This window comes from Chelmon rostratus, chromosome 23 (assembly GCF_017976325.1).
Source record: "Chelmon rostratus isolate fCheRos1 chromosome 23, fCheRos1.pri, whole genome shotgun sequence".
In the NCBI taxonomy this organism is placed as follows: Eukaryota; Metazoa; Chordata; class Actinopteri; order Chaetodontiformes; family Chaetodontidae; genus Chelmon; species Chelmon rostratus.
Genome location: NC_055680.1, coordinates 11087714 through 11103622, shown reverse-complemented (window position 1 = coordinate 11103622; position 15909 = coordinate 11087714). Strand labels below are relative to the sequence as shown.

The window sequence follows — 15909 nt, the reverse complement described above, 5'->3', positions numbered from 1 at the left end:
GAACAGGCCAGAGAGAGTTAACAGGTAGTAAGAGAGAATGCCACACGCACAAAGTGTCTACACTTTATTTCTGCAACTTGAAGTCCACATTTTCTGCTAAATCCCAATAAATGGAGTTTGCTGCAGCAGAAGAGAGCTCAAAAATGTAAATTTAGAGCCAAAACACTGATAAATTCCCGTGTTGCTACTCACTGGCGATCACATTTTACTCTCACTTTCTTATGCTCCGTGCGCCGTCCTCTTAGATTCTCTGCCTTGCAACAGCCATTGAAAAGACTGCATACATAAATACATAAAAGTAAATAAATAAAGATAAATAAATAAAGATGTGTGCTGCAGATCATTATTTCCTTTTAATAAGCAATGGAATCACATTTCCCTTTGATAACCCCATCACATGCTCAAACATCTGCTTCTAGTCAGTGTAATACAGATTTGGAGGGAGTGAACACTTGCAAACAAGTGTTTTGCATTTTATATTTGCAATTCATTTATGTCACATTGTTTAGATATGCCTAAAACGGCACATAAAATCTGCCTTGATTCGGTGTCATAAGACAATAAAAGGTGTAAGCTTCCACGGGGGGCCGTGACTTCGGCCTCGACTAAACCATAAAACAATGCATTTGTTTCTGCTCCTAATATTTTGGCTTCCTCGTGTTCCTCAAGACAAATTTCAGCAGGATGAATAATGGAGGGAGAATTACATTAGGAAAATAAATAGGCACCGCAGAGCATGAACATGAGCGTCGGTCTCCTCGCTCTCCTCTGTTCGACTATGCTGTAAACATGCCCCCAGGTTGTCAGCAAGTATTTTTCCAGCCCCTTGCCAGCCAAGCATAGCTGCTTCTAAAGATCACCCGCCGGAGATGTTGATCTCATCTTACCACTATTTGGCTGTATAAGCTTTTTGAAAGACAGAGATTGCGGCCAAGTTATTTCAAAACCTTCTCGCTGAAGCGCAATGTCGCCAGATTTGAGGCTTTTTTTGTGCTTTTGAAGGATTGTTCTTTGTCATTTAAACCTCAACTTGAGGTTCACTGGGGAGGAAGAAAAGGGGGCGAAGGCCTCTTTCAAACACGTGCTGTTTGTAGTCCTGTGTGCAACAACAAAAGAACGCTGTTCAATAATTCTTCTTTTGAAGCGGCACTTTAACGTGTTCTTCCGACACCCTGGATGTGTGAATTTATGGAAAGCAGCAGATAAAAAACCACTGAAACCATATCCGGTAGGTTACGGTGGTGGTGCCAGACAGATGATCTGGTTTCCGAAGAAGGGAGTCTGGATTTGGCCTAGAGGGGCGCATTAAAAACCCCAGGGGCCTCTCTCAGATGAGCATCCATTTATCAAAGTGGTTGTAATGGGCCGATGTTTAATTAGTCATGTAATGTGACAAAGACAAGAGCAAGTGCATGTCATGGGAATGTTAAACAACCGCCCCCTTTCTCTTCCAGCCTCGTGGGTTTTGCTCGTCCCAATCCTGAACCCCCACCCGCCTACGCTCACTCGTCAGTCCTCATTCAGAATGAATTCTTCCAGCGCTTCCCTGAATCCTCTAATAACCTTTACCCCTTTCACACTGTCTTCCCTTTTTATACAGCCAGGACATTGACACCACATGAAACAAGAGACCTAATTAATCACCCGATCAACTGTAAGGCCTGCTTTCTATCAGTACGTTCATGTTCCCGTGGGGCATGTCTCGACACGTCAGGAATGACCAACCGAGGCATTCTGGACCCCAGGAATGTGGCTTGGTGGCACTGGGGTCACAGTCAGACCGCTCATCACTACACCTTCTGCTTGTAGCGTTTCCCGTAGCAACGCCACAAAACAGGGTCGCCCAATATGCCTGATATGAGCTTTTGTCCTCAGCCTTGTTTGGTTGGTCCACTTTCTAGCATGTCTCTGCCTTTGGAGGTCAGGAGCAGAGCAGCTTGTCCGAGGCAGCCGAGGGAGTGTCGTGGCCTCCTCGCAGGCCCCTCAGAGCTGTGTGGTCCCCGAGGGAAGCCTCATATTTCGGTCGTAGGCTAATTGAGCGGGATGACGAGGCCAGAGAGGCTCTCAGCCCCGTCCTCTCCTATGGGTTTGGTTTATGCAGCCCTGCTGACTTTGCTGTCAGTGTCAAACGCTTGTTAGGACATCATCAATCTCGCAGCAGTTAAGAATATTCCCAGAACAGAATGAAGGGGGCAGGTGATAGATGGACAGGGAGAGCAGAGGGAAAGTTGTTTGAAAATATGGAAGGAAGGTAGTTATTGATGAGAGTCCTTTTGAAGAAGGAAAGAAACCAGAATGAGCCAAAAGTAAAAGTGAAAGGTGTTGAACCTTCTTAGCAAGAAACAAGCCAAAGAAGTGCTTGTTGAAAATGTGCTCCTGGGCTTCATGTGAGTGATAAAAACAATAAATCACTGGTTCGCGAGAGAGTGCATGCATTGTTCATTCTGTCCACTTGCCAAAATTAACGCTCTCGGGTATCAAATCCTGACAGAGGAATAAATTACACTCATCACCAGTTGCGACAGACGGGAAGGGATTTGTTCGCACTGCTGACGTACACAAGCCTGTGTTTGTCTTTACCACGGAAGTATCCATGTAGGGGCTCAAGCCGAACACAGATTTCGATCTATAAATCATTTCCTACCATCCTCAAGACTAATCTCCAACTCCTCTCCTTCCCTCTCTTCATTCTTTTCTGACTTTTTTCCCATACCCCGTTTTCTGCTCAACAGCGCTTCACACCGCTCATGCTCAGGCACGTCGCTCGGCTGCAGCACTGACCGACGGTAAAGTGATTTGAAAAGGAGAGCCATAAACGTGATGGATGTGGTCCAGCTCGGGGTTTAGCCCCAGCTGTCGGGCATGTTTTTTGTCATTTCAGACAGACCCGCTGGGTGCGCGCCCTTCTTCACCCGCATTCATCCACTCTCTTCAGGGCTGAAGGGAGTTTTAAGACGAATACGTTCTTAAGGGCTGTCAAGGTCACAGGTTCAAACCAGTGGCTGACAACACTGTGAAGATCGGAGATTACATTTTTACGGGATGAGATCTTTACTGGCATCTACTGAAAACCAATAAGGTGGAGTTTAAGTGATGCAGCGAGCTGGTATCATGTGTTTTCAATAAAGGCACAGGTGGTCTATCTTAGATTTCCGTCTTTGGCTTCAAATGCAAGTCATATAAATCAATCACTTTGTGCTTTTTGTTTTATGATCTAACTCCCATGGTTTTCTCTTAAAAATCATCTTTTTTCCTTCCACAGGCTGGATGACATGATGTTCCTACCCTTTTCCCCTCCCCCCTCCACCTCTCTCATCCCTGTTTTCCTTCTGCTCCTCCTTTTCCTTCCTCCATCCCTTGTTTCCTCTTCCCTTTCCCACACTCCATTGAGCTGGACTTCACCACATGACCCCTGCTACTACCTTGACGGCCGCCCACGACACTGCCTGTCAGAGTTCATCAATGCTGCCTATGGCATATCAGTCAATGCTAGCCACTCGCTACAAGGGTCTGACTATGACAGCAACATCACCACCTTGACGGACCTCCACAACCCCCACAACCTGACTTGCTGGATGGCTCACAGAGGTTCTGACACCGGAGAATGGGTCCTCACGCTACCTCTGGGCCGCCGCTTCGAGATCACCTACATAAGTTTGCAATTCTGCCAGCAGGGGGAGCCATCAGACCCCATCTCCATCTCCATCCTCAAATCAATGGACTACGGGCGCACCTGGAGGCCGATGCAGCACTACTCCAGCGACTGCCTTCGGAACTTCGGGCTTCCCTCCCGGACAGTGGCCCAGACAAGGCACCAGGAGACGGAGCCCCTCTGCTCAGACCCACGCCCCCTGCAAAAGCAGAGGGGCGGCATGGTGCTGGCCTTCTCCACCCTGGACGGACGGCCATCCTCTCCTGATTTTGACCACAGTCACACCCTCCAGGACTGGGTGACTGCCACAGACATCCGTGTGGTCTTCCACCAGGTGTCTAAAGATGCCAAAGTGAGCAACTTGGACAAGAAGGAAGAGACACAATGGCGTGCTGATGCAGAAGAGGACAGAGGAACAGGGTTTCTAAGGTGGAGATCAGGCTACAAGGGGCACACTGGAGATCAGGTCAAGTTAAACACAGATAATACACTGGCATTTTTTGACAGGGATGCAAAAAACTCAGAGGTAAGGGGGAGGAACAAAGGTGAGAAAGTGGACAAACATGGAAGGAGGGGACAATATAAAGGATCGGGTCAAGATGAAGATGGACACAATGTGACCAGCAAGGAAGGGGGCGATAGCTTTAGCACAGACTTGTTCGCCTCTTCAAAGAAAACCGGGAAAGTCAGAGGGCGAGGCCGCAAGAAGGAAAACAATCATTGGCTGCCTTGCCCCAGTGAAGGTTGTAATTGGACAGTTGAGGGGCGGAGCAGGAGCAACAAGGGCCTGGAGCTGAGGAAGAGGAGAAACAATAATCTCAACACCAAACAAAGCTCCAGGAATCTGCACGTGACCCCACCCATCGCGTTTATCTCTGCTGTCCGAGCTCCTCTGGCCCTGTCGGACCTGCAAGTTGGCGGCAGGTGTAAATGTAACGGGCATGCTTCCAGGTGTCGCCGTGACGACGCAGGCCAGGCACTGTGCGTGTGCGAGCATCACACGGCGGGGCCAGACTGCGATGTGTGCGAGGATTTCTACTTCGACAGACCGTGGCATCGAGCTACACCCACGCACCCAAACCCCTGCGTTGGTGAGTACTGCATCCTGCTCCTGAGTGAAAATGTACAAAATGGTTTTATGTTACACCCTGCATATGTTTTTATATATTTTAGATGAAAGATAGACCAAAAGCATAAAGAGAAGGTATAATGAAAATTTAAGTGCGCTTTATTTACAATTCTTCCTCTTACCAAACACTTACAGACAATAAAAATATTAATCCAAAGGAAAGGAAAAAAACATCTACACATTTTACAGTAGTATACCAGAAATTCTTCTATTTCAGTGGATTTGACATTTCATGAAGCTGAAGGACAGAGAGATGCATTAAAAAGAAATCATTGAAGCAGGGGTAAAAATATCCTGACTGTTCCTACTGTAGTATAGAAGAAGACCCCAAAACAACTTCCCACAATGCAACTGGATACTTTTGTTAGACCCTCCTTCACTGAGTGGTAAACTCCCACATCTGACCACACTGACAGGCTTTATGTAAGAAATTTGTGGTCGCCAAGTCCATCATCGGGGTTATTTTCTCAGCTCCAGCAGAGCCAGAGAAGAAATTTTACACCTGTTTTGACAGGCTGAGTATTATTCTATTATGTGCGTATGTGCCATCAAAATTAAAATTTGTTGAACAGTACAAGCCAAGCTAAAGTCCCTGTCACAATAAACAGAGATGGTGTCCTGGTCTCCATGGGGTGAAAGGGCCCAAACATGAACTGCAACGTCCCTGGTTCAAGTCTGGCCAGAGAGACATTGTCAAATCCCCATCTCTCCCTCCCTACATTTCCTTCAGTCATCATTCTGCTGTCGACTATCAATAAACACAAGTATTCTCTCACGTGCTTCCCAACCCCTGAACCTGAAAGTTACCCATCAAAAAGGAACCGATCGTGAGATTTTGTGATGATCAATTCCTCACTGATGTCCATCCTTTTCTCTCCAGCCTGTGAGTGCAACGGCCATTCAAACAAGTGCCGCTTCAGCATGGAGGTGTTTCAGCAGTCGGGCCGGCGTAGCGGAGGCGTGTGTCAAAAGTGTCGCCACCACACGGCCGGACGCCACTGCCAATACTGCCAGAACGGTTACACCCGCGACCACAGCAAGCCGCTGAACCACCGCAAGGCCTGCCAATGTCAGTCACTAGATCTGTGTGTGTGTGTGTTTGGGAAAGGGTTAAGGGGAAGAAGGAAGTGTATTTCTGTTTGTGCATATGCATGGGTGAACGACTTTAATAACTTACTGGAAGATGGAAAGCAAATCATGGTGTGAGAGACAGTGTTTATGTCTGACTGTCTGAAGGCTTGTCTCTGTACCAGCGTGCAGAAGTGTTTATGGGGTGGTTACATTGTGAGAGCGGGCAGCTATTCCTGTTAGCGATACGTGGACAAAAACACTCCCAAACCTCACTGAGCTACCACCTGCATCCCCGTCGTTACTACCGGCTGGCATCTGCCATGACCCCTGACCTTTGACTGGTCACATGTCCTAAGTGACACTCTGGCATGCTCATGTGGAAGCTGGACCTAGGCCCAATATATCCAAAGTTAATGGGCTCTCTTTGAGCGCGACACAGGGATGATGATTAAAAGTCCCCGTATTTTATCACTTTTTATGCATGAAACAAAACTGCAAATTCATATCCTCCACCACGCAGTCTTCCATCTCAGCTTTAACTCATTGATGCTATATTTCACTGAGTTACCCCTCAGAGGCCAATTACTCAATTTCTCCAGTCAGGTTGTTTGGACTCATTGTAAGGATTTGTCTAAATATTACAAGAGTGTGAACAGAGCTGCTGAAGTATGGCTTCCTCTCCCTGTCTGTCTTCTCTCACCCAGTCTTATGTTGTGATAGTAGTGGTAAATAAAAAGCTTGGCAATGTAAACCACGGCAAATCCAGGCAGTAATCATTATACAGCATCACAACAGCAAACATTACAGGGATATAAATGAATTTAAATACAGGATATGTCTCCATCTTTATGGGCTAAAAGTTCCAGGGATAGTGAAGAAGTCCAGTTGCAAATATATTAGTGTTATATTAATGACCAAAATCATCCCCGCCACCATGTGACATCCAGCTGAGAGCTCCACGGAGGAATTTATCTTTGTTTACCCAACAAGACAGCTACAAAATAGCTTTTATGGTGTTAGTAGAGGCCTTGCTGCTCAAGGACACTCTCAGAGTGGATGCTGTCAAGCAGGATTAAACCTTGCTCCTGTCACTGATGGATGGTTTTCTTCATCCGGTCTATTGTCCTGTATGTCCTTCGTGCAGTAGCCACAGTCTTATGTTTATCTAAGTGTGGTCTTCTCTACAAAGCCAGGACATCTCAATCAAATACGCTTGCTTGTTTCCATCCCTATTTCATATTCATACAAAGGAAATATATTTGTATGTAGAAGCTCTTCTTCTACTACAGTCTGGCCGCTGAGAACCATCACTGGGTGTCTGAAGCAATCAGCATTGCCTCCAGCAGGCAGCTGCTACCCAGAAACAATCATGCTTACACCCTTATGCTACCTACCCAGCACCAAACAGCGGAAAGGCAAAGTTAGCGACTAGCTAATGAACATATTGAAGCATCCAGCAGCTAAATCAGCAGATATTTCCCTCAGGAGGTTGTGTAGACCAAAACAGAGACATCAGTAACACTTCTCTGATCGTGTCACTCTCTTTTTCAGCGTGTCAGTGTCATCCTTTGGGAGCTGTGGGTCGCTGGTGTAACCAGACATCAGGTCAGTGCTTGTGTCGAGAAGGTGTGACCGGACTCAGGTGTAACCGCTGTGCCCCGGGATACAAACAGGGCAAGTCCCCTCTCCGGCCATGCATAAGTAAGTCAACCTCCAGTATTTATGCTTTTCAGAGTCAGGAAAACTGTAAATTATACCTTTATGTGGAGACTATCCTTAGAAAAATGGCACTGGTTATTTCATGACCTTGGGGGCATTAAAATAATGGCAGCCTCTGAGAAGCAAAGGCAGAAGTAGCATGACATAGTGGCAAAAAATGTTTAAAGAGGAGGTCCTGAGTTCAGTTTTTTCTTGGCAATGACAACGGCCTTTACCGAACCCTTATCCAAGAAGTCTGAGTGACCTAAACTTAACAAAACCTACTGCGTCAAGGGGCAAATCAGAAAAGAGTCATGCATCAATCATCATCATCATCAACTTGGCATCGGATCCAAAAATATGGGTCATTGTGACAACCTCCTCTATTGTTTAGGTTATTATTCTTAACTTTTTTTAAAGTGTAATAGTTTGTCGTCAGTCATCACAAAGTGACCTCTTTAAGTTCTCCTTCAACTTGATTTGCTGGTGACCTACAGTAAATGGATTAAACCCCCTATCAAGCTCTCTAAGCCTTTATCAAGTAGTTGCTCAATATAAAAGGGGCCGCTGCTGTCAAGACTAATTTGGCCCAATCTCCCAGCGTGTCCCCTTTTCATCATCCCTGGAGACGGTTTCCATAGCAGCGTTAACATGAGCTGACCACTACAGGGAAACCTCATCTCCAGATGATCTGGGATCAGCATCAGATCATGTGGACTGTTGCTCCTCATATCTCTGCGCCCGGCCAACACCGAACCTCAGCCACAAGCGCTAATCCACGTGCGCTTCCCCGGCTAATCGCGCAAGTGCCGACAACTACACGGGCACTGACGCTGTGTAAGCCCCAATCAGGTGACATCGGGAGCCAGCGGCGGCGAGCTTCACACCTGTTGTGCAGCTCAAAACGCCCCCCATCACAGGGCCCAGACTCATAACTCTCCCAGTGAAAGGAGTGAGTGAAAGAAAACCTTGTTTGTTTTTACTGCCAGACCATCTCAGGCTATGTATAGCATCTCTTAGCCCCACCACCACCTCTAACACCTCTCATCAGACAGACCAAAAGACACGCAGCAGCCAGGCTAAACATAAAGTTAGCTTCCATTGAACCGTTGTACCCACGCCTCGAGCAGCAGAGGAAGTTCACAGAGTTGTGTCTCTGCTTTTAAAGGCAAGAAGTAGGAACTACTTTTTGGTCACAATTGAGAGAAAAGCCTTCAAGACAGCTGAGAGAGCAAAATGAAGGGAAAGCTAGCTGGCAAGATAGCCATGGCTAGCCTTAGCTAAAGCTAAAACAAACTTTACTTAGGCATACTTACTGAAAAAGCTCCATATTGATGAACTGAATCACCAAGATGTCAGTTTGCTATTCCACATAATAAAATGAGGCTATAAATCCAAACATGATGGATAAACACCCCAGCTAAACTTCTGCCAAACTAACTAATCTCAGCTAAGGGAAAGCTAGCCGATGCTTTAGCTAACGCTTTACCAGATTTCAGTTTGTCTTATGAGGAATTCAGTAGCTGTTATCTCAGCTTTGGCCCATTTATTTATTTCAGCTACCTTTAAAGCACATATTTTGATTATATTAGAAACTGTGGAACGTAATCTAAATAAAGTTGAAACTAGTTAAAATGGACAAGAAAGCTGAATTAACGTAGATTATCCAAAGTAAGGGTGGATTAACTGTTGTCGAAATTTGTTGGTTTATTTTCCATTTTTTACTGTATATTTCATGAACAAAATTGTATTTAGGTTTAATTAAGGCTACTGTAGGTGTAAGCTAGATGCCAAAAAAGTACAGTTCATCAGTATCAGCAATGAAACTCGTGTATTTGTTGTACATATAGTATTCTACACAAACACAGAGGGGCTTCCTGTGTTTTAAAAGTGGGGGGCAGTCAGCTGGGTGGGGGTGTAGGGTGTCACTGGCCCAGTTGTGTCAGACAGGACATGGACGGGGGGACGGAGTGTGAACTTGGTAAAATATGGCAGCACTGTCACACGCACACACTTTTACAAGAGGCCTGGATAACATACGTACAGATCAGCAGCTTGTTCATTTTCCATCTGCGAGTTCGTGGTAACACAGTCAAACTTTACGAGACTCTGTTCAGTGTTTGAGACAAAACCATACAAGAAGTGATGGTTTGACCTTATTAAACTACCAAAAGTAAAGTTTGCGTCTGCTTGTGTGTTCAAGCGAGCGTCAGAGAGTGTGTTTCTAACCCATAAAAGAGGACCACACACACATGCTTTTGACACATGCTTATCTTGTGCACGGAGAGGCATTCAAGCATAGCACGCATAACGCACACAACCTGACAGCTCACATAGGTAGGCTGAAGCGGCACCTGTCGCCGTCACCTGTCTAAAGCTGTGTTTACGTTTCAGGAATTCAGGAGGTCGCTCCAACCCCAGTGTACCAACCTCAATACAGCATAGGTGAGTGCACAGGCAGAAATGATCTTTTGGTGTATTTTCATGCTCACTTGTTAGTAATTTAAAACCCACCTGTTCTCAATTTGAAATCTTACATTTTTACATTCAGTATGAAATAAACAGTATAACAAAATATGCATTAGATAATAACTATTCTTTTGTCCCTATCTCTGCCTATACTACATTTGGTTTTGTGGGTATTGTGGGTAATGTAGTTTTTCCATATGACAATGTTGGATTTCTGAGATTTTTTTTAATCAAAATTAATCAAATCAAAATGAATTTACTTGATTTTTAAAAGAGATTATTTACAGAATTAAGCAACAAAAAAAAAAAAAAAACAGAAACTCCTTCATGGTTTTCTTACAAATAAACACTTTCTCAATTAAATTGCAAGACACAGTCCAAAATTACATTTGCCTTGATAAATGTAGTCCAACTTTTTGGTTTCATCCACCGCTCTGCTCTTATTTGCTCTTTTTTTATATATATGTATTTATCGCTTTTGATCTTACTCTAAATTGCCTTGTAATGACTGGTTGGAAAGGTGCTAGAATAAGATTTTCATTCTTATTAAATCAAATGAAATATGGGAGCGAGGCTCTAAAATTAAAACCATCAGGGCAATTTTCAGTGACATGAAATAGTGCTTTTACCATAACAACAGAATAGCTAACCACTCCCTCCTAGTGGCAGCTCGAGGAATGTCCCACCTGCTGCAGGCGAGGTCATCTGTTAGTCACAGGATACTGTGATGACAAATAGAAGCAGCCATATTGTAATTAGGGGAAAAGACATGTGCTGATATGCGTGCTATGAAATGATACCCTCTCATTGGATGCATTCTCCCTGCCTCCCTCTCCATCTCTTTCTCTGTTGTAGCGGAGGAGTGTGTTTCATACTGCCAGCCTTCTCAGGGCAAAGTCAGGATGAACTTGGAGACTTATTGTCTCAAAGACTACGGTGGGTGTAATGTTGTTCATCTATTAACATGTCAACACAGAAAAATACTGTTTAACTGAGAATGAATCCTCTTGTGTTTAAATTAACTGTCAAAACAGAAAAATAAAGTTCTCAAGCCTTTAAATCTAGATTAAACGTGCATTTATACTGAAACAATTTATAACATTTTCAACATATTATAATGAAAATCTGATTAATTAAACCACATTTGGGTCATGTAAACAAAAAGAGTCAAAATATATCTAAAAAAATCTAATTGTAAACAGTTTCCATAAACAGAATGTTTTATATATATTATTATATATATTCCATCTCTTTCTCAGTGCTGAAGGTGCAGGTGCGAGGGATGGAGCGTTCAGGTCCCTGGTGGCAGTTCTCCATCTCAGTCCAAACTGTCTTCCGCACGGGGTCCACCTCCCGCGTACGCAGGGGTCCCCACTCCCTCTGGGTCCCTGACCGTGACCTCGGCTGCGGCTGCCCGGCCCTCCACGTGGGCCGGACCTTCCTCCTGATTGGTGCAGAGGAGGGGGAGCGGGGCTGGGGCCCTGAGGAGAGTCGCCTGGTGGCGGACCGCTCCACTCTGGCCCTCCAGTGGCGGGAACACTGGAGCCCCAAACTGAGGGGCTTCCGAGGACAGGACAAAAGGGGCCGCTGCCCACCGAAATCCCACAACAACCATCAAAACCATGACCACAGGGAGCAAACAAAGCCCCAGTCTGGGTACATCCCCCCTCACCTGCTGACTGAGAAAGACACTCAAACCTCAGAGGTGCCACACACACACTCTCACACAGACGGTGAAGTTAAATTCACAGAGCCGACCCCCTCACCAACCACACCCGCTCTGGTGTGCTCTACTCAAGGTCCTGGATGAAAAACAGAAACCACAAGATTTTTTTATCCTCCACATCTTTGGACACTTGGCAAAAAGTGAACAACAAGAAGGAGAGGAGTGCTCTTTTTTACAGCTTTTCCTGAATGCCTCAGGAGAAGCAGGCTTGACTTTGCTTCCCAGGTTTTGAGAAAGTTCAGAAAAACACACACACACACACACACACAAACACACTCACCTGTTATGTGATGTTAACATGCTTATCTAAAAATGTGAAGAAACACAAGTTTCCTCGTGTTTTTTTTTTCTTCTTGTGGAGGGTAAAGCTCAACTTTCCGCAGCAAAACTCGCCACTGATGATAAAACCGGTGCTATGTGACATGTTAGTTAGAAGAATTTAATATTTTCTACCAAAGAAGCTTTTGAAAATTAAAGTCTGACTAAACTCTGACTGAAATGCCATGCAGTATTTTTGTGTTGTAAAGTTTTTTTTTTTTTTTTAAGCACTTTGAATCATATTTATTCTTGGATTACTTTATGTAACAAACACACACACACATAGAAAAAAAAGAACATTTACATTCTAAAAAAAAGGAAAATACAGAATGTGCAAAATTATTAAAAGGGTGAATATTCTACCTCACATTTGCTGCACAACAAATGTAACCAAAGCTCATTCAGAAATGTGATATTTCTTTCATGTTATAGAAATGCTTTTAACTTGCAAGATCCATACAATATGTATGACTGTATTTTTAGCTTTCTCATTGAAATTTGAAATTATCATCATGAAATCACATTTATTTTATTTTTTTAATTCAAATAGCTTCAAACAACTGGCAACACATATGGAGAGCTGTTGTGGATAATTTCCTAATATTTGAGTAAAATCCACTCACACAGGCGACACTTTTTCATTTATTAAAATTGTGTATCTGCATCGTGTCCACAACTCGAATTACTTTCTAATAGAGCTTGGCCTTTTTGTCTTTTTGCCCAAGTATATTTTGAATAGTTGGGATAAAAGTAATACAAGCTCCAGGTCAGTCATGCACACACACACACACCTAGCTTGCATTCACACTGCTCATTATTTGGGGAAATTGACACTATCTACAATCTGCTCCCTCATTGGGCAGCTGACACAGAGACCAAACTAACCTCGGCCTCATTTTCTAACCGTGCAGGAATCTTCAGATAGACCGTTTGGAGCCCTGATACGGATCTAAAAGGCATCGGTCCGACCTGTCGTCATGAGTTCTGTTTCCATTTGGGAGATATGGCGTCATAGCCCAGGGGAAATGGTGGTGCTGGTGGTGGTGGTGTTGGGGGTATATTAAGACAGATGGACGGGCTCCTATTTGTTGGGCAGCCATGTTGTTTTGGTAGCAACTATGTCGGTGATTGGCTGCTCTACTGTGTTGGAGCCTGTGATTGAAAATAAAAAGAGAAAAATAGACTCGCTGACTGATGACGGCTCAGTGCTACACTGAGTGAGTCTGGGGGGTTTTTATATTCATGGAGTCCAAATGTCTTCACAAGCTTCTTCTTGGAGCTGCACAATCCACGGGGGTCCCTATAGAAACTGTACTGAAAGGATTCGGTTTCATCTGGATTTTGATTATAAAATGTATTTTTTTTAGGGCCAACAAAAATTTGCTTTAGCTTTGCAAACAGAGAAAGTTTTCAGAGAAATCCAATATGAAGACATATCTTTTTTTGGTCTATACTGAGTGTTGATCAGTAAAAACCATTTAGGTCAAGGGGCCTTGATTTGTAATAGAAATATCAATTAGAGCAATTATTGCTCAACCAAGACAATAATAAAAACACTTTTAAAATCATCAATAAAAAATATTATTACTATTATTATTTAATACTATTATTATTAGTATTAAATACTAGATCACATTCAACAAACACGATTTTTAAGACATATTTTGAGCTGAAACATTGTCTTTATGCAAACAAAATCAAACATATGTCCAAATCATGACCAAGATGGATACAGCTCATCATCAGTGTCTCATGAATACTGATTACCAGCTGAAAAATTGAAATTTAAGATGGCACTAGTAAACATTTTAATTCCCTTAGCTCCATTTTTAGCCTCTTTCAGCTCATTGTTTTGGTTTAGTCTCACCGGTCTCATCACAGCTGATTAAAGCTAAAAAGACGTGATAAAGCCACCATACGCTACCTGACCAGCACCACAAAGTTGCACAAAGTTAGCCACTAGCTGGTGACGACAGTGGAGCATTTTTCTCAGGAGTTGGTGGAGACCAAAATCGGAGCAGGAAGAGCGTGAAAGATTCTATTCATCGGCTGTCCGGAAACAATGTTAATGTTGCTTCGTAACAGCTGGATGTGAGAATATAAAAGTGTTTGCTAACAAGTTATCAGTTAAGTTATGATTAGGATCAAAACAGCATGTTAGGAAACCCGAAACACTGGTAAAAGTTCAACCAATCAAGACTCAAAATGATTCACGTGATTCATTTTAATGGACGTTTTTGCACATGAACACACAACCAAACTCATGACAACAGCAACAACACAGCAGCTTCAATGGTTAAGGTTTAGCAGGGGAGTGCAGGGCTACGACTCACATCCACACATGTACAATAACACAAACATGTGTGTGTGTGTGTGTGTGTCAGTGGGAATGAGAGGGGGGAGGGACAGACAATGCGTGTGTGTCAGTGCATGCACAATCATGTCTTGGAGGCAAAGGATCTGCCCTTGTGTGTGTGTGTGTGTGTGTGTGAAGGCGAAGCACCTGCTGCGTTGCTGCAGGAAGCACCTGTCAGCGGTCGTCTCCTCGGAGCAGCCTCTGTCGACATGTGGGTTTGATCCTGAAACTCCCCAAACACACACACTTACACAGACACTAACAGACAACTTAAGCCCGCGGCTCGCTCTGCTGCAGGGGGTTATCTGCGGCTTCGTTCGCTTCAAACTGACAACACACACTTTCCTGAGGCGCCTTGGAGGAGTGTTTTTGTGGTGCAGGGAAAACTGGGATCAGCTTCTTCCTCCTCTCTGGTTGTGTCTGTGTGTGTGTGTGTGTGTGTGTGTTTGTGAGTGTGTGGTATTATGTTTACAACCTGTGGAGGGTACGCTTTACGAGAGGTGACTCCTCCTGCGCTGCAGCCAGAGCCAAAGTTCAACTAGACCTCTTGCAAACACACACTCACTCTTATTTTTATCCTCTCATTTCCTTTTTCTCTCTCTCACACACACACACACACACACTTCAAATTTGCCTTCGCTCTCTTCTCAAAGCTTGTACATCTCTTCCTCACACACTCCAAGTTGTTTCGCACCCAAGAGCTCAAGTCCAAGTTCAGCAGGTTTTACTGTCACACTGTTTTCAAGACACACACAGACACACACACACACACACACAGGGCTTCTGTTAACCTGAGAGGCAGAGGGTCAATCCCTGTGATCCGCAGCCTGCATGCCTTCCATACAGACACGCCGCCGACACAGCAACCTGACTCCCAGCCAGATTAGGACTAATCAAGCATGGCGCAGCTCCGGGCAGCAACACCATGACACACACATGCGGACGCACACATGTATGTGCGCTGTGCTGCAAACATGTGTTGCACCAGTTTCCTACAAATTATTGCTGAAAGCAATGCAGCGAGATGTTATTTTCAAGAGTGAAATTACAGCCACCGTCATTTGTCCTGATGCTCACCGGGTCCCACTGACACTTTCCCATATTTCCCTCTTTCTCCCAGTGGTGGAATGTGGTTAGTTGTACTGCACCGAAGTATTCTTATACTGAGCATTTCCATTTTATGCAGCTTTATACTTCTACTACTACATTTCAGAGGCAAATATTGTACCTTTTACTCCACTTTTTCATACCCGTCCCGTCCAGTGAAGACACACAAAGCTGAAAACAGGCTGTTTTTCTGACATTTTGTAGATACGTGGATGCTACAACACATGATGATCTTTTAGAATATGAAGCATTGCTGCAGATTAAACAACCCATCAGTATATAAGTAGTGAAAATGAGCTCAGCCTTTAAGAACTGCAGCAGTAAAATGTCCCACACGCATTAATGCAGCAGGAATATTAATCCAGAGACATCAGACATAATAG

General features: G+C 44.2%; 1 protein-coding gene across 1 annotated transcript; it reads left to right on the top strand.

Annotated features, from left to right (window-relative positions):
- Positions 1-3272: 3272 nt before the first annotated feature.
- On the top strand, positions 3273-12029 carry ntn5 (netrin 5). The gene is made up of 6 exons (XM_041965377.1): positions 3273-4743; positions 5662-5850; positions 7404-7553; positions 9945-9995; positions 10875-10955; positions 11279-12029. Exons 1-6 carry the CDS (start codon positions 3273-3275, stop codon positions 11827-11829), a joined length of 2493 nt encoding a protein of 830 aa, XP_041821311.1. The 3' UTR covers positions 11830-12029.
- Positions 12030-15909: the final 3880 nt, after the last annotated feature.

Coding starts and splice junctions, on each gene's coding strand:
- ntn5 (XM_041965377.1), top strand. CDS start 3,273: ATGATGTTCCTACCCTTTTCCCCTCCCCCCTCCACCTCTCTCATCCCT. Junction 5,851..7,403: donor CCACCGCAAGGCCTGCCAAT/GTCAGTCACTAG, acceptor TCTCTTTTTCAG/CGTGTCAGTGTCATCCTTTG. Junction 7,554..9,944: donor CCCTCTCCGGCCATGCATAA/GTAAGTCAACCT, acceptor TTTACGTTTCAG/GAATTCAGGAGGTCGCTCCA.